Consider the following 17,998-nt stretch of genomic DNA (forward strand, 5'->3'; position numbering starts at 1 on the left):
TTTAATTTGAATTCCTAGATTTAGATAGATCACATGTTTAAAAAAATAGGAAAATAAGTGTGCACCAGGCAGTAGTTAATATTTCATCTTTTTGTGTAAACTATGAAAAAGTTCATGTTAGAGTGTGATAAATGTAGATAAGTGAAAATGTGCAAAACAAATGAAGTGCAGAAGCCACCACTCGGCTGGTCTCCCAATTTATTTAATGGGGTCTGCTGAGATTCCCTGTAGTGTGCAATAAATCTCAATTTACTAATAAATGCATCTCTTCTCAGCGTCCTCAGTACTGTCTTTATCATCCCTGAGGAGAACAGATGTATAATCCCCTGTTGTAGCAGTGGAGGCCTCCGTAGCAACCAAGCTGCTCTGCAGACTGGCGGTTATCTGTTAATGTGTATCTGCTGCCATCTAGTGGACGCAGAGGCAATTGCTGTATTTGGTGTAATGTAATGTCTGTACAGTAGGGGTCACTATGAGTTTTTTTTTTCCAAATTTCTATGAGTTTTGTTTATTCAGCCTCAAAAAGACACTTTGGACTACTGTGGGAACTAATGTGCTCTTTGTGAAGTGACCACTAGATGTCAGTAAATGACTCTCTTTGCATGGGTCTTCAAAACATAAACAGGGAAGTGTTGATCAGGTACATTATTTGCCATCTCTTACTTGTCCCTTTATATCTACAGTTTAACAGCCACATCTGTTGTTGACAACTGATCGAATCCCTTTAATCTATATGCTATATCCTCCCAAGGAGCTTTCTGGCTCCCCTTGTCCATGCAGTGCAACGCTCATGTGGGAAATGTTTGGAGATATTAACACCACCGTGTGAATGATAAGCTCAGAAGAAACAAACACTGAGACACATTTGCAGAGAGAGACAGAAGCAACAGTGGTAAGCTGTTCAAAGGCCTGTGTTTAGGTGTTTTACACTCAGGTTTCATTCATTGGTCCACTCCCACAGCTTTGGGAGGAGCTTGATTGCTGCCTCGCCCAATTAGCTTCAGAACTTTGTAAAAAAAAAATGTAAAAAAGCCAATGATGAATAATAAAGCTTCCAATCACGGTGGTAGAAGTTGCCTGTTGATCACATATTCAGAGTTTCCTCCTTTACCAAATCCGAAGTGAAAAGGGTGGGAGGTGTTGTGAGATACTGTGTGTGTGTGTGTGTGTGTGTGTGTGTGTGTGTGTGTGTGTGTGTGTGTGTGTGTGTGTGTGTGTTTAACTATATATAGGTACGTGTGTGTGTGTGTGTGTGTGTGTGTGTGTGTGTGTGTGTGTGTTTAACTATATATAGGTGTGTGTGTGTGTGTGTTGTCTACAGTGTTGATGGGTGCACAGTGTATTTTTCTTCTGCTTTCAGGGGCCATCTGATGGGCAGGATTACACCTCTCTCTCTGTCCTCCTCCCTCTCCATCTCCACCCCTCCTTATCCCTCCATCCACCCCTCTCCCCTCTCAGCTCTCTCCTTCCTCCTGAGTGGATTTTTTCGGGGCAGTGCACATAGCCCCTCCACCCCCCCTCCTTCCTCTCGGACAGCTTTGCTCCACCAGTTCCACGCTGTGCCGGCCCGGAGAGGACTAAGGGAGCGGAAAGAGGAGCCAGAAGAGAGGATTTGGTGAACCGAGGAGAGACAGACAGGGGAGAGGGACCATGGCTGCTCTCTCTGCCTTGCTGAAGACCTGGGTAATACTGCAGACCTTGTGCCTGGCTTTGGCCCAAGTGGTGAGTGGATAGGGGAGGTTGAGACCTGCTCTGCTCAGGCTTAGCTCCTTTTTTTATTCTGGGGTTCAGTGGGGATAAGGGCCCCTGGAAAGGATGGCCCTGGATGTCTTGGGGGGATGTGATATGTTGTGTGCTGTCTTGGTGCTGGTTGAAGTGATCAAAATGCTGGAGGCTGAACCGACACAGATCTATGTGTGTACACCATCTGGCTTTATAGCATGCATGTAAAAGAAAGATGAGCTTGAAATGGGTTTTCTGCTGTGGAGACAAAATGAAACCGGACTATCTTCTGTGGATTATCATCCTTATCGTGCATGGACTCTTATCTCCTCTGAAGCTTTAACTGAGGAGTTGCTATTGAAGGCGAGGATTTCCCATCACCTGGTTCTGGCCAAGATGATTTTTAGTAATCAAAGAATGAAGGAATGGGTTTTTTTTGTTGTTTTTCATGGGCAAACTCAGTAGCTGTGACAGAGATGGAAATCAGTGGACATTGACACACACACACACAGACACACACAAACTTTGTCCACTGAGCGTGAAAGGCCCTATTCAAACAGACACCTACATGTTATCTGCTGGACGTCTAACAGTTTTTTCACTCTTAAGGAATATTCTTGTTTTTTACATTTTACACATTTTTCTTGAACACTTGAAGAATTCAAAGCTGGATTCAAATTTTTATTTTTTTTCCACCTGGACGGACTGACTGATCCGCTGAGATGATATTCAAGACAGTGGGGTGGAGAGAGAGGGGGTGAGGTGTGGGTAGTGGGGGTAAACATGGCCAGTCTCATGACCCCTCCTTCCACATTCCTCCTCAATCCTTTGTTTTCCCTCTCCTACACCAATTTTATTCAATATTATCCAGTTTTTCCTTTTTATTTTTCCTTTTTTATTATCTTATTTTACTGTTGTGATGCTTTCATACAAGTTGATGTCGACGGACACGATGCAGTAACCTGCCCAGACTTGACCAATTAGATGTAGGTCTACTCTGCATCATATGACAAGTTACGAATATTGTTTTACTAATTATTTACATGATTTACTATTGTTGCATTATTTTTTAATGTTATAAACAACAACTGTTGTAATGTAATTGTACCCTTTGGTATTATCTCCTACAGTATGAGCATAATATTCATGTTTCTACTGGATATTACTGTTTATAATAATGTTACGACATCTGTACAGTACTATAAGAATTGCTAAGGGGTTTACTGTTGTTTGTAATTACTTGAGAGTCTTAACATTTCTTTCTGCCTGCGTTTCAGAGGGGTCCACCTGGACCTCAGGGCCAGCCCGGCCCACCAGGCCCCTCTGGCACCCCTGGGTCCGACGGCATTGATGTGAGTATCCACACAGGTTTGCCCAGCAGATTTGTCACAAAGACCATCATTGTGCTGGAGAAATACCAACCCTGTGGTGCTCTGCAGTACTGGAGTCTTACCAGCAGAGAGCACTGCAAATGAAAACACACTGGCACAAAAGAGCTCTGTTCCCGGCAGAGAGAGGGGTCTTTGAGAAGGGACCCTTGCCTCAATCCTGAGTTTGTGTCACAGTAATGTGATACATTTGAGATATTCTCAGGGTTAACTACACACAGGTTGTTTAAATGTGTTGCAAATGGAGGCTGCTGGGCTAGTGGAGCAGGAAACAGGCGGCCTGTGAAACCTTCCTGCAAAGGGAAATATTTGATATCCAAAATCTGATGTGATTGATTTGTTTGGATCAGCTAGAATGTTTGAACTATTAACTAACAAACTATTAAACTCCACCGTACCACCTTCATTAAATGCATTATGTGCATTTTGACTTGTGACGGATGGATTGAGTTACAGTAAGTTCTAAGTCACCAGACATCAGCTGGGATAAGTTAGCACACTAACGCCTCCCCATTGCAAAGAAAGAGATCAATGTTGCTTGGTCCAAACTGGAAGGTGTAGCCTGCCTTATCCAGTTTCTACACTGGCATTTATTTTTTTGGGTCTCTGCCACAGGATAGGTGGGATGTCAACGTGGTGGACAATCCAGCCTTTTATATATGAACTTCTGCTATAGGTTGTTTCCATGAAAGTTACTGGTCGAATCTTTGAACATGTGTCTCTGCCTGGAAGAACATGATATTCATGTTGCAAATGTTGTTTGTATTAATGCAGCGCCTCCATGACCATCTCAGTAGCAGTATAACTTTCTCAACTTGTCCCAGGATGTCCATTTTCATCTAACAAGTCAAACACGCAGGCTGTGATCATTTCTTTATTTTATTTATTAACCTTTAATTAACCAGGTAAGTCACATAAGGTCGGAAACCTCTTATGCGAAGACAAGACGGCAACAGAAGTCTAAGATAAAGCTATACAAATATCAGTCAAACAGATAAAACAATACTAAACAATACCAAAGAAAACCCAGATGAGACTAACTTTGATTTACTATAGTCATTGTAATAGCAATTATAGTTAGTACTTTATTTTTGTGAGAACCTGCAAAGTGAACCACAGATTCTGTCAGATTTATCGGTGATGAGGGGCATTGTGATGATAGACAGACACAAATATGGGCAAAATGTATGAATGTCTTTAAAAGACCATGTTGCTTACCATGTCATATATCCCATACTTTGTTAAATGTACAAATACCAAGTAAAAAGGGTTAACGTCGCCACTCTGTCTCTCTGCAGGGAGATAAAGGACCTCCTGGCCCCCCTGGTCCACCAGTAAGTTTGTACTGTGCTGTTTCTTAGATTTTATATTACAGAAAATTTAATGTTTCATTTATCAAGACTTGGTTTTGTTCATGACAATAGTGTGTTTTCTTTCACTGTAGGGACAAAAGGGAGAGCCGGGAGAGCCAGGTCCTGATGGAGCACCAGGAGAGAATGGCATTGATGTAAGTGAAATGACTAATGTCGGTCTTTAGTGTGTGTTTGAGAGAAAGAGTGCAACAAAGAGACAGAGAGACAAAGAGTGCAACAAAGAGAGAGAAATGCCCTTGAAAATGCTAATGAGATGATAACAAAAAATACTCCCCAAAAGAAACATTCTGAGAGGTTTAATGTGAAACCAGCTTAATAAGGAAAAGTAAACTTTGGGGGAACAAATGTGAAAAAAATCCCACAGGAATAGCAAGACGAGCAACAGTGAAACATAAACAGAATTTAACTGTCATTAGTAGTGAAGCATTTTTTTTTAGAAAATACGTCAAATGAAAGCAAACAGTGTTGGTCATCATAAACAATATGACAATTAAAAAAAAATAAAAGAATAGCCAATGAATTAACATTTAGGTATCTTGTAGTATATTTGGAAACTAGTGGTGCTGTAGAGCCATGTTTTGATGAGCGGGTCCCTGTGTTGCATCACTTGTTGCACCAGAACGTGCACGACAACGTGCATATACACCAGGAGTTTGGAGTGACGTGATGTACAGTTGTGCTGACTGGAGAGGGCTATTTAAAAAATATTAGTAGTCACACAGTCCTCATCAGCGATTGATTGAGTTGTCATGGAGATTGAACTGCTTACATGTGAGTTTAGGACTAGTAGTAGTTTGTCAAAACAGTCAAGACTCAAGGTCCACTTACTCTGTTTTTCAGAAGATTTCAATTGTATCCGAGACATGGTCTGGCTTTGCCGATGCTTTATGAGGTAGAAAATACTACAGCTTAAGGATGTGCACGGTGGGGTTTGATGAGAAATGTTCAATGTAAACAAAACTGTTTACAATAAAAACTCCACAGAGTACCTTTAAGTTATTATAAAGTCATTAAGCCTTTTTTTTTTTATTTTTTTTTTTTTAGCTTTAATGTAATATTTAAAGCATTTTTAATGATTCCCATTTCTCTGGGCTTATTATTATTTTAATGTCTCATAGCTCCTTTTCTCCAATTCAAGATTTTTAAGGAAAACAAGGCCATCAAGCTACTGTTTATTTGTTTGAGTTATTTTCACATTAAAGCATTCAGACTTTCCCTCTGTGGGCTGGGTCTTTATTTTCCAAAGACAGAAAATCCTCCTGGCACTGCAGTGCTGACCTTTGAACTCCTAACTATTGGTTTATTGTCAACACAGTGATTTAGTAATTAAAGCTTATTTCATCGTTTCAAAAAAACGAATGAATAGCTTTTAGGACAACTTATTAGGAATACTTATTCTACACAATGAGGTTAATATACTTGGTCAAACCCATTATCCCTCGCTGATTACACCTATTCAATCTCTACTAATCACAGGTAGTGAGGAGTTGGAGATAAAGACAAGCAGACAAGTTTAAATTGATTTCATAGCTTTGATGCACTTCAGTTATTGATTTACCTGATATTAATTGTGGTGCAGCTTTTCTGGTGGCACTTGTACTAATTGCTGCTTCAGTCTTGGTTGGAGGGGAATTGAGTGTCAATGGCTCTTGATCACATGCTAACAGAAGCACACACACACACACACACACACACACACTCACATGCATTCCTCAGAGATTTAGTCAGTAATCCGCCCTGGAATCTCAATCTCTGGTTTGTTTCCTAATTACTTACAAGAACAGTGTCAACTTCAATCAAATGCGTGATTAGCCTTATTATAAGGTGACTTAAAGTCCCATGCAGCCCGTGGGAAGCACAATGGTGACTGATGATTTCCTTTTTTACCTCTTCTATGTTTTTCCTTTGCTATTTTGACCTCTATATACATGTCTAGCGTGTCTGCCTGCCAACAACTCTTCCTGTCTGTCTCCAGGGTTTGATTGGAGCAAAGGGTGACCGAGGTCCTATTGGGAGCCCTGGCCCTAAGGCAAGTGTCTAAACCTGCACCTGAAAAGATCATTAGAACAAAGGCACCATTATACTGTGGAGAACCCGTAACTCAGACATTAACATGTCACCTTGTGGTGGTGTTGCTGAAACAAAGCTTTCATATTTCTCGAGGGTCCGTTTTATAACCAAATCGTCTCAGGGTCATGTTCCCATTGTCTTAATTGTTGTCTCTCTAAAGGTTTCTAATAAAACATTATTTTTCCTCCAGTATAACATTGAATGTCATGTTAGCTAAATTCATGCCCTGTGGCTATTGTCCTCATTTGCTTATGTGCCACTCTAGCATGTCACTACTTCAGTTATATTGGGTTATAATGTTTTCCATTGCCTGCAGGGTCAACCTGGACCAAGTGGCGAACCTGGACCTCCTGTAAGTAAACTATTTATTATCTGTCACCTCATTGCTACAATGAAGTGAAGAGTGAATATCTAATATATGTTTTAATATAATTCATATCTTATGCTCTGTGCAGTGGTTGAAGAAGTACTTCTTTACTTGAAAAGTCAAAGTACCAATAAAAGTAAATGTTTTGCATTCAAACTGCTTAAACTTGCAAACTCACAGACATCTAAAACATGACAAGGAGAACAGGACAATGTGTTAATGATCTGAATTGTAAATAGTAATTATAGTTGCCAGATAAATCTGGTGGAATAAAAAGTATAATATTTGATCTATAATGTTGTGGAGTAGTAGTGAAGTATAAATAATTAATACCTCAAGTACAGTACTAGAGTAAATGTACTCACTGTATATTTATATATGGTACAGTATGACTAATTAGATAACATTGTATCGCATAAGGCTGTCATGATACTGAGTCATTGTTTGAAGCCTCGTCAGTTTTCTAACGAACATATTGGAACCCAGCTGGTCTCATAAGGCAACCTCCCGAGTGTCTTTTTCTCCATGCCTGAATGCCTGACCAGCTGTGCCCCCTTTTGGGTTTAGTTTACCCAGATGTGGCATATGCCTTCTACTGCTGACATGAGCCTTATCCTTCCCCACACACACACACATGGTCCTCGATAAAGAAGAGAAGTGCTCTCACTGATCCACATTTTATGCACGTGTTATCATTAAATGCAACCCCTGACTTTATGCGCACGAGCAAATGCACGGCCAATCAATTGAGCAGTAAGCGTACCAGCACCATCATCTGTAACACAGTCTTAACACCACTAGGGGGTGCTCAGCATCCGTCTCTCAGACATCATTCAATATATTCAAACATTAAGTCCAGAGTCATCCAATGTCATGCTTGAATGCAACACTATTAGTTAAATCCTTTGTTTAGCATTAACAGGCATCCTGTCTGGGGGCTGTGCTTGTACACCCAGCTGCCTCGCGCTGCAGAGACGGGAGATCCTGCCCTGTGGGCTGTTCTTCCTCCAAGAAGGCTTACTTACTTAATTACTTTGTTTATAATTAATTCCAAGCAAAAGACACAGCAAACATAAACTGATTGCGTTCTGTGTCTTTGTTCTTCTTGAGCACAGTTTACCCTGCACTCCGCCACTGTACACACACGTATTACTGAATTACTGCTGCCAGTATTAATTGGCTTTCACACATGTTAATTGATACTTTGACGGATTGACTCCACTTGTGATACAGTAATTTAACCCCTCGTCCCTTCTGTCCACACAGGGACTCGGCCTTGCAGGATTGGCTGTAAGTAGCTTGTATGGTATAATACAGTTATGCCTTTATCACTTAATGGCTTTGCTTTGAGGTGTGGGAATCATTTTGTGTCTGGTGGGATGTGTACACATTGTTCTTTCTTGCTCTCTGTGTCTCTTTGTCTAGGGCGTCCCAGGGCCAATTGGTCTTCCAGGTGAAATTGGACCAAATGGACCAAAGGTAGGACACCAGCTTCAGTTTATTATACAGCTTTCAATACTTACCAACATCTTATAAACTGGTTGTAAACCACCAGAACACTTGTGTTTTCAGCTTCTTATTCACAGCTTCTTTCTTTCCTCTGCTTCGTTTAGGGTGTTTTGGGATCACCTGGACCTCCAGGGCTTCCTGGCCCTCCTGGCAAACCAGTAAGTGTCCACCCAGGACTGGCTATCTTTCTCTCTCGTTTTTAATGGAACAAAGATGATCTTTGTGCTAGAATGCCTTTGGAAAACCTGAGATTAAGGGGTTGGAGTGTTGTTGTAGTAGACAAAATAACAGAGTATCCTCTGTACGTACAATACATTACATTAACATGTACAACATACAAGACAATCTAAGAACAACACAATAATATATTATTATGTTTTATTACATACTACTATAACAAACTAAAATAAAGCATAGCTGCAAATAACGGCATCAGACCCCTTTATTTCCGTGCAGCTCACTGCTCATGTTTTCAAACACAGTTCACCAGTTTGGTTGGGGTAGAAAAAGAACTCTGTAGTTAGCATAAGCAACAATAGCAAAGGGCAAGAACGATACTGATGTCAATATTTGAGAGTTTTTAAAGTCTGAAAACCATGTATTTTTTACATAGATACATTTTTGATAAGGTCCCCTCAATTTGCACTGTGAGGAACATTTTACAGTTGAAAGATAAACTTTTAATTTCTCTCTGGTGGACAAACAATTTTACGTAAATCCTGCTGATGTTAATATATCTGCAATAAGATAATAATCTGCTAATTTGTCGCCCAGCAAATGCATCAGTCTAGCTATAATTGATGTCAGATTAAATTGTTTCATATCTGAAGACAGTCTTGGAGATTGGTGATAACAGCTATGTAAAAGACGTGAGAGATAAATGAGCAACCAGAAGCTTGTTTGGCTAAATCAAGCATACATTTACACCAATCTAATTGCAGTTTACTTATATTATTGAATGGGATCAGAGTGCAAAAGTAAAGCAAAGGCACACTCGACATCAACATCTGCTGATGTTATGTTGAAATGTGTTCTGCAAAACCAGCAGCAACGATTGTGTTTTTAAAAGTGTGCTGTATGATAACAAAGCACCTAGCACAGCCAGAGCTCACCGCTGCTTGTACAGGTCCCAACAGAATACCACAAACAGTTTTGAGCGGTACACTTTCAAGTTTTATTTTCCAATGGCGTATGTACTCTCCTGTGCGCATCTCTGAGTGGTTCCAAGAAGGGGGTGGTGTCTTCATTGAGAGTGATGTTCCCAGCCCAGGGGAGTGTATTTGTTTAGCTTTAGTGCTGTCCTAGGGTAAATAAACCCCCATTAGATCAGTGGGCTGTCTCATCTGACTGTAGCAGGAATACATCATCCCCTGTAGAGATACTTTACTCTCTAACTCAATCTATAAACAGAGAGAAGGAAAGATGGAGGGAGAAATAGGTAAAGAGAGAGAAAGTGAGAGTGCTGGCTCAGCTCGTGGGAGTAGAGGCGACAGTGACCATTTGACTTTCTTCATCCATCTATCTCTATCCATCCATCTGTCTATCCAGGGTCCTCCAGGGAAGTTCATCGGTGGAGAAGAGGGCAGTGCAGACTTCCAGGTAAGATGTGATGACACCCCCTTTCTTACAAATCTGTTTTGACACAACTTCACTTTTCATAATCCATGTATTTCCCTCTTTCGACAACAGTGTCCTCTTAACTGTCCAGCAGGACCTAAAGGCCCCCAGGGACTGCAGGGCGTCAAGGTGAATAGTCTGCCTGTTTTGTTTCAAGTTGCCCTGAAGGAATAAGCATAGGTTTTTTTCAGCATCAATGATTGTGTTACATTGCAATATTGTTATGACACTCTTCTGATTGTTGCCCTCTAGGGACACAAAGGACGTGCTGGTGTTCTCGGAGAGTCTGGTAGCATAGGAAAAACGGTGAGCTGCACAATCTCTGCCTGAACGGATACACGCAAACACCCATATGTGTACATGTTGTACAGTCTTGCACACTCCACACCCACCATTCAGGCCCAGCAGAGGCAAGGATTAGCTCTAATGAAGCCCCCCGAGGCACATGACTGGCACTAATCTGGCTGCGATTAGTCAGGCCTGGGCCCTGGCCCTGCAGTCACCATGCAGCAAGCCAGATGAAAGGGGTGGTGAAGAGCCAGGTACATGAAGGGGAGGATGAGAGTCAGGGTTCGCCCAGCCCGCTCACCTCGCTGTATTAAGCAGAGCTAATGAGCACACAGTGGGCTCCAAGGGAGCGGCTAGCCAGGCCCCAGGAATTAGCCTCTGATCTTCCCGCACAAGGAGCCTCAGACGCTCAAAACACTCAGCACACCATGTTATCACTCCTCCCAGGCAGACCAGTATTTTAGAAGACCCGTCATGACTCAAGACTGCACTGTGCTGCTCTCTCTTTTCTTCTTCAGCATCCAGCACGAGCTGTTTACATCCCCACTATCTGTTCAAACTAAAACACAGATACCATCTATGAAAAATGCTTTTTTCCTACTTGCTATGTTACTGATGACTATGTGATGCCAAAGACAAGTCGATTAGTGAGCAAGACCAGTATCACCTTTATCTTTAGTCTGCTGAAAAATAAAACTAGACCAGCTTAAACTGATTGATGACCCAAGCTTTGTTTTGGATGTATTTTATTGGACAGACATGATTCTGGTGAGGGTTATAAATTAGATCACTGGTAGACCAATAAGATTACTCAACACATTTATATGCTGTAACATTTCCTGGCAAACAGTACACTGACTTCCTTGAGTCTTAGCTGGTTGTTTGGATACCTCACAGTGACAACAAGTCTTCAGGAAGTCACTGGCCTGGCCAAGAAATAGTTACCACAGGTAACGTCCTACAAAACCACAATTTAACAGACATAAGAGTGATTTATAAGTGTTATATTTAAAAGTGTACTCTAAATAAGTGTGTTTCCCAAAACTGTTACTATGATAACACAGAAGACCCTAAACAGCTTCCATAATCATTTGGCAATGGTTAGCTAGCTTTAGCTGACTAGCTTGAGCTAGATTTTTAACAAGCTTAAACCATCATAATACCAGCACATGACTGTCAAAGATCAGTTTAGACATCAAAAGCATCCAGCAACCATCACAGACTGGATTTTCTGTCCAGCTCAAAGCTTCTTGGGTCAAACTCTGTGGACATGTACACAAAATCAAGACCTCCTACAGCTTGTGGAAATGTTTGAATGTGCCATGATTGGTAGCAGGCAGCTGTGGTACAGAATGAGAATAACTAATCAACATGTTCTTTTCCCTCTCCTCCATCAGGGTCCCAAGGGAGAAGTGGGCATCTCTGGGGAACAGGGCATCCCAGGACCTCCGGTATGCTTTGAATTCAACTTTTTTAGTCACTTGGCAAAGAAACATAGGCTAATATTGTATTTTTTTCACATGGTATTTACTTCATTTGATAGTGTTGTAGCATTTTCTCTATGTCTGGCCAAGGGTCTGTCCCTGTCTCACCCTGTTTTGCCCTGCTTCCTTCTAAGGGTCCGATGGGTCTGAGGGGTTATCCAGGAATGATGGGTCCTAAAGGCGAAGCAGTGAGTCCTGCCATTTCTTTTTTTTTTTTCTTTTTTTTCTCAGCCACATGTATTTTTTTGTCCTCTGTCTCTTTGGGTACAAGGCTGTTCTCATTCTTAGATTAGCACCAAGGAGGCACAACCAGACCTGCCCCCACTACACAAACATCATCCATTACCAGCAATGGGGACATATGGAAATGATGCTAACACAAATCTCTCTCCTCCTCTAATGAGTTGGGGTTGTCTGGGTCCACGGTGCCTCCATCTGTAGTTAATGATCCGCTGTAGACATCCGTCTTACTGTTAACATTAGCCGTGTTAGCCAAGTTAGCGCCCCGGCTTAGTGCCAAAGCAAGAGTGGCTGGCTCTCTGTGTAGCTCCTATTAGTGAAGTGAGTTAAGCGCTAATTACCCCTTTATCACAATGAATAGTAGGCTACCGTGACTTAGCATCCTCCCTGATCTGAAGTGATTGATGGCACTTTTTTGTTTTCCCGCAGGGGCCTCGCGGTTACAAGGGCATCAATGGACCTGTAGGAATTCCTGGGCCTCCTGTAAGTGCACACACACACATACACACAAACTACTCATATAAAATCAGGTACCCACAGTACACCTTTGGTACTCTCTCTGTTGTTTGCAGGGTGAGGAGGGCCCTCAGGGACCACCCGGAGAGGCAGGAGACAAGGGAGACAAAGTAGGTGACTCTCCTAGAGTCTTCCCTAGAAGTTTATTGTCAAAGTTGTGGCATGGGACAAAAAAGATTAAACATTTCTCAGATTCCAAATACACTGACGTTGTTTTGGTTATCTTCTGCAGGGCAGCCGAGGTATCCAGGGCCCACAGGGTGCGGTTGGCAAAAAGGGAGAGAATGTGAGTGAACACATTTTTGTTTGTGCACAACACAGTTGCGCCGGTGTTCAGAGAGTGTGCCAAATGAAGTCCACTGACTCATCTGCCTGCTTTTTCAGGGTCTGCCGGGTATTGATGGAAAAGACGGCACACCTGGTGTTCCTGGAATCAAGGTAAGGGTTGCCAGCCGGGATAATGATGATCAACTTCAATCTCAGTACAAGATGGCAATTTACTATTCTTCTGTTCTCTTTTCTGCAGGGCAGCCCTGGCCAGGCCGGGATGCCTGGTCCTCCTGGTCCTCAGGGAGCTGCGGTGAGTGATCCTTCAGTGCAGTGGGGGGGGGGGGGTTATTGTTCAGCGATGCCACTAAAGGCACATGCAAATAAGCTTGTCTGTAAACACGTATTGTCACTCAGACCACGTAGGGGGGTCAATCTGTTCTCCTCCTCAATTCAACAAAGCTGGAACACAGACAGGGGAAACCAGCGTGACGCTGCCTGTAAATCTTCGTATGTTTTGTTTTCTGGGCTCTAATCCAGGTTAACAGTGACCCTGTGACCCACACTGTTTTAGAATTTGAACCACCTTGAAATAGCATTCTCCCTCCCACCAACAGTGATTTATCACAATCAGACCAGTGGCTATACTGTGTGTGTGTGTGTGTGTGTGTGTGTGTGTGTGTGTGTGTGTGTGTGTGTGTGTGTGTGTGTGTGTGCGTGTGCGTTTTTGTGTGGGTGCGCATCATTCTGACTAAGGGGTAATGGAGCATGAGATACACACTTTGCTGTGTGGTCATTGCAGTGACACCAACAGTGTTGCAAACTCAAACACCATAACTTACACTGCTTTATGCCCTACACGCACACACACAAAATCACTGCAAGGAAACCTGCTGCAAGGTATATGCCGATAGCTGACACTGCAGCTCGGCCTATTTTCATTATTAGTATTATATCAGGCATCAGCATTATTACCACCCACATACTAATATCCACATTCATTACTGCATGTATTTTCAGGCTCACTCTCAGTATGTCAAACATAAACTGTACACTATACTGTCAGAATACAAGAGGGACATTATAGGGTTTGCGTCTTTACCACTAGGCCACCCAAGATACAGACTTTGATTTGCACTCATTTCAGTCTTGTTAATTCTGTCTGCAGGGATTGCCTGGCAGTCCTGGGTCAAAGGGAGGACCTGGAGCAAAGGTAAGCCTTTTAAAAACTCATTGTAGTGACCGCATTGTTCTGGTTTTCATTTCTTAAATGTCTTCCTTTCTCTTCCCTTGTTAGGGCGAGCCTGGACTTAGGGGTCATGTTGGCATGCCTGGTGCCTCCGGACCTCTGGTAACTCATAAACATACACACAAAATATGGATTTTTTGTTTTTTTCCCCAGGTATTGTGGTTGTGTTCTTGTGTTGTGCAGCAGGGTGAATAATTGTACTTTAACTTTATTCTCCTAGGGTGAGCCTGGCCTTCCTGGTGAGGCTGGTATGGAAGGAGTTCCTGGACCAAAGGTACAAATCCTGAATGATCACATTAAAAGCGCTAAAAAAACGCAACTATGAACCAAACATACTCATATCACCTGATTTCAACAGGGTGACAGAGGCCAGCGGGGAGAAGTGGGGCCCCAGGGAGTAGTCGGCAAGCCTGTAAGTTGCGTCTCTTGCTTTTCTTTGTCTAGAAGTAAATTTTTAGCTGATCTGCAGTTGTACTTTCTTACATAAATTTGAATGTCTCTGAACAGGGAAACAAAGGAGAGAGAGGACCAATTGGTGTTCCAGGTGCCCAGGGTCTTAGTGGAACCAAGGGAGACAAGGTCTGTACATGTATTGTGCTTTGTAAAACATGTGCATCACTGCAAATATTCAAACACACTTCATAATAATTTAGTTACCCAGACTTGTCCATTGGGGGCAGTGTTTACCCACGTATAAAAGTCATCAATGCACAGTAAATCACAGAACGAGGCAGACAATATTAATAAGCAATATAAATGATAATCTAAGCATCCTCATCTTCCTTTTTTTAGAGATGAGGCAACATCTTTCTTAGTGTCACTGGCTTGAATCAATATTTAGTTTTATGTTTTTATTTTTCATGATATTATGATCTAGACTTGACCCCATTTACATACCCATCTCTCTTTCCAGGGCTTCCAAGGAAAAGTTGGGTCAAAGGGAGACGTCGTGAGTAGCAATTTTGCTCTTTTGAACTGGATTGTCATAAACGTATCTGATATTGTTGTATGTTGTATTTCAGCTCCATGCTGACAAACAGTCCCCCCCTTCTCCTCTATCTGTCGCTTTTAGGGTGACCCCGGTGTTGAGGGATTGGCCGGTGAGAAAGGTGAAAAGGTAAAAATCATTACTTGCACAACCTAAAGCTGTTTTTTTGTGATAAAGAACCACAAAAGTCTGTGAGTGTACAAAATACTAACAAAAACTTGCAGGCTTTAAATAAGAAGGTTTAAACATTTGGTTCTGAAGGCATCAAAGCGAAGTGATGTATAGCAGAAAATTTCATAACCACACTGAAGTTAAGAAGAAGAGGAAGTCTGTTTTTGAATTTGCATACGAATCCCCATAATAATCCAGATGGCAAATGAGCTATTTACATGACAGTGAAGCAATGATGCACGTTGGCTCTTTGAAGCCGCATTCTAAGACGTTCATTTACAACATTCATTCTTGAATTATTGCTCAATGAGTGTCTCTGAGGCAGAAATGATGGATGGAAGTGATGAATGTGAAAATGACAAAGTATCTGTGTTTGCTGTGACAGGGTTTGTCTGGTGAACCGGGACCCAAAGGACAGGTGAGGTTGTACTGTGTGGAAATCTCATGTGCCATAAAAATGCCAGGCTTGAGCTTCCCTCCCTCCTTCTTCTGTTCCCTTCTTTCTTTCTTGGATTTTTCGTTTTTACTTTTGATATCATCACTTTTCTTCTGCATCTTTTTTTACTCTCCATAAATCCACTCTTCCTTAATCCCTTCGCAGCAAGGAATCAGGGGCGATTCCGGGCACAATGGACCCACTGGAGACCCTGGTAAACCTGGAGACCAGGGACCACCTGGGCTGCCCGGTCCTAGGGGACTCAATGGAGAGCGAGGAGTTCCCGGCATGCCAGGCATTCAGGGATCATCGGTGAATCCAGTTCACTCTTGGTCACATTTATGATGCATGGAACATATAGGGACTGGTAATGATTGATGCACTTTGCGATGCTCAGTCTCCTCTTCCTCTCTCCAGGGACGTGACGCATCTGACCAGCATATTATTGAAGTGGTGTTGAAGATGTTGCAGGGTGAGCGTCTAGACCTGAATATTCACCTTTGAAGTCCATAGGGGAGATTAGATTAGCTCATTTCCCGAAACTACTTTCATCTCCTGAGCAATCAGTTGCCTGTCATCAAAGGTAATTTAATCAAAATGATGATGCTGTCTGTTCTGTTACAGAGAGGCTCGCAGCAGTGGCGGTGAGCGCCAAGAGGGCTGTGCTTGGTGGAGCTGGTGTAATGGGACCTCCCGGCCCTCCTGGACCTCCTGGGTCACCTGGCCCTCAGGGGCCACATGGCTTACCTGGTACCCGGGGCATTCCTGGTATGATTGGAGGACCTGGGCAGATTGGAAACACAGGACTTAAAGGTAGAAATAGACAGTAGAGAATCAATACATTTACAGATGATGAATACACAGCTGAAAGTACATTTTTTTAGGGTACATCTGAGCACATCCTCTTTTCTCTTCTCCAGGAAAGAGAGGGGCAAAGGGAGACAGAGGAGATCCCGGTAAACCCCACCCAGGCCCACCAGGACCCCCAGGAATACAAGGTATGAGCTGAAAGCCTCACATGAAAAAAAAACTGAAAAACAATGGAATTGTGCAAGGTTTATGCACACACATGTAAACCAGTATGTAACACTGACCAAAGGTGAAGAAGAGTAAGGGTGCAATACGACTTGGCATTACAGCTCTTGTCACAGGAGAGGCTGCTCAAAGGCATTTTAAAAGCATCATTAACTCCAGTCATTTAACAGATGCTCGCGAATGAGAATGTAATAGGATTGCAACAGTACACACTAATTCAAACAGTGGAAAACACACTCACACTCCCCTGTGCACATGTACACACAGCTTAAACATATGCATGCGGGAGTCCAGAGTGGGGTTTAGAGCGATTTTCTCAACAATGGGTCATCTTGACCCCTGGAGATCATCAAAAATCCCTACTTGGTGTTGAACCCTCTCCCTCCATCAGGTCCTCCCGGTGTTGATGGTGTGGCTCGGGACGGCAGGCACGGTGAAAGAGGACCTCAGGGTGCAGCCGGAGAGGCCGGTCGCCCTGGTAAGGCGGGTTCGACGGGTCTCCCAGGCTATTGTGAGGCGGCGATGTGTCTGGCTGCATCAGCATACACCTCCCCAAGACTACAGGAGGCGGGGACAATCAAAGGACCCAATGTTTAGAGTCCCGTCTCTCCATCAGCAGCTTACAACACCTGGGAGGGAGAGAGATAGAGAGAGAGAGAGAGAGAGAGAGAGAGAAGGAGAGAGACCACTCTTCTCAGCAGGACAACATCGAGAATGAGGGGTGGGGGACAATGATAGTGACTGGGTGTATAGCGCCCCCTCCTGAAACTGACAACCTGAAGTTTTGACTGGTGGGACATCCTCTGATCTTAATCCCCCACATCACCATGACAACAGCAGCTCACAGCCACCCACATCCTTCAGAAGTGTTTTTGGATGATGTCAGTGTCAGTCCCATCCATATATCCCAGCCCTGTTCCAGCAGTGAAAGAGGAACAGATTTATATTGCATCTCCTTGTCTCCCACCACCGCAGTATCTCTGAGCTGAGAAGAGCTGAAAACCAAGCGTGGTGGAAAAGGTGCTTTTCTCTTACAAAGTGGTCACTTTAAATGGTTTTACATATGCAATATTTTGTTTGAGACGTGTTTTGAAGTTTCAATGTCCTGCCTCTCTTGCGACATCACACCTGATGCCTTAAAAGTGTACAAAAAGGACCAATAAATGATTGAAGCCTAAATTCACACTTAGTACTGTACTGTATTGCAACATGTAGTATTTTGATCTGTAAGCTTCAGTGAAATCCCTGATTTACCTCATGTGTACATTTGCCCCCCCC

At 42.8% G+C, this 17,998-nt stretch overlaps 1 protein-coding gene across 1 annotated transcript; it reads left to right on the top strand.

Annotated features, from left to right (window-relative positions):
• The first annotated feature begins 1,650 nt into the window (after positions 1–1,650).
• On the top strand, positions 1,651–17,317 carry col9a2 (procollagen, type IX, alpha 2). Its single transcript, XM_070922282.1, has 32 exons — positions 1,651–1,722; positions 3,000–3,074; positions 4,409–4,444; positions 4,555–4,617; positions 6,459–6,512; positions 6,870–6,905; positions 8,187–8,210; positions 8,346–8,399; positions 8,534–8,587; positions 9,978–10,028; positions 10,119–10,175; positions 10,299–10,352; positions 11,732–11,785; positions 11,953–12,006; positions 12,488–12,541; positions 12,631–12,684; positions 12,807–12,860; positions 12,959–13,012; positions 13,101–13,154; positions 14,010–14,054; positions 14,139–14,192; positions 14,311–14,364; positions 14,449–14,502; positions 14,598–14,669; positions 15,004–15,039; positions 15,163–15,207; positions 15,635–15,667; positions 15,851–15,997; positions 16,103–16,157; positions 16,310–16,498; positions 16,606–16,683; positions 17,112–17,317. The coding sequence occupies exons 1-32, from the start codon at positions 1,651–1,653 to the stop codon at positions 17,315–17,317; spliced, it is 2,076 nt and encodes a 691-aa protein (XP_070778383.1).
• The last annotated feature ends 681 nt before the right edge of the window (positions 17,318–17,998 follow it).

The sequence above is a fragment of the Enoplosus armatus genome, chromosome 16, assembly GCF_043641665.1.
Source record: "Enoplosus armatus isolate fEnoArm2 chromosome 16, fEnoArm2.hap1, whole genome shotgun sequence".
NCBI lineage: Eukaryota > Metazoa > Chordata > Actinopteri > Centrarchiformes > Enoplosidae > Enoplosus > Enoplosus armatus.

Bases quoted from the DNA above. Each gene is read 5' to 3' on its own strand.
- col9a2 (XM_070922282.1), top strand. From the start codon at position 1,651: ATGGCTGCTCTCTCTGCCTTGCTGAAGACCTGGGTAATACTGCAGACC. The intron at 8,588-9,977 runs GTAAGTGTCCAC...CTGTCTATCCAG, and splicing joins CTGGCCCTCCTGGCAAACCA to GGTCCTCCAGGGAAGTTCAT. The intron at 12,007-12,487 runs GTGAGTCCTGCC...GTTTTCCCGCAG, and splicing joins TGGGTCCTAAAGGCGAAGCA to GGGCCTCGCGGTTACAAGGG.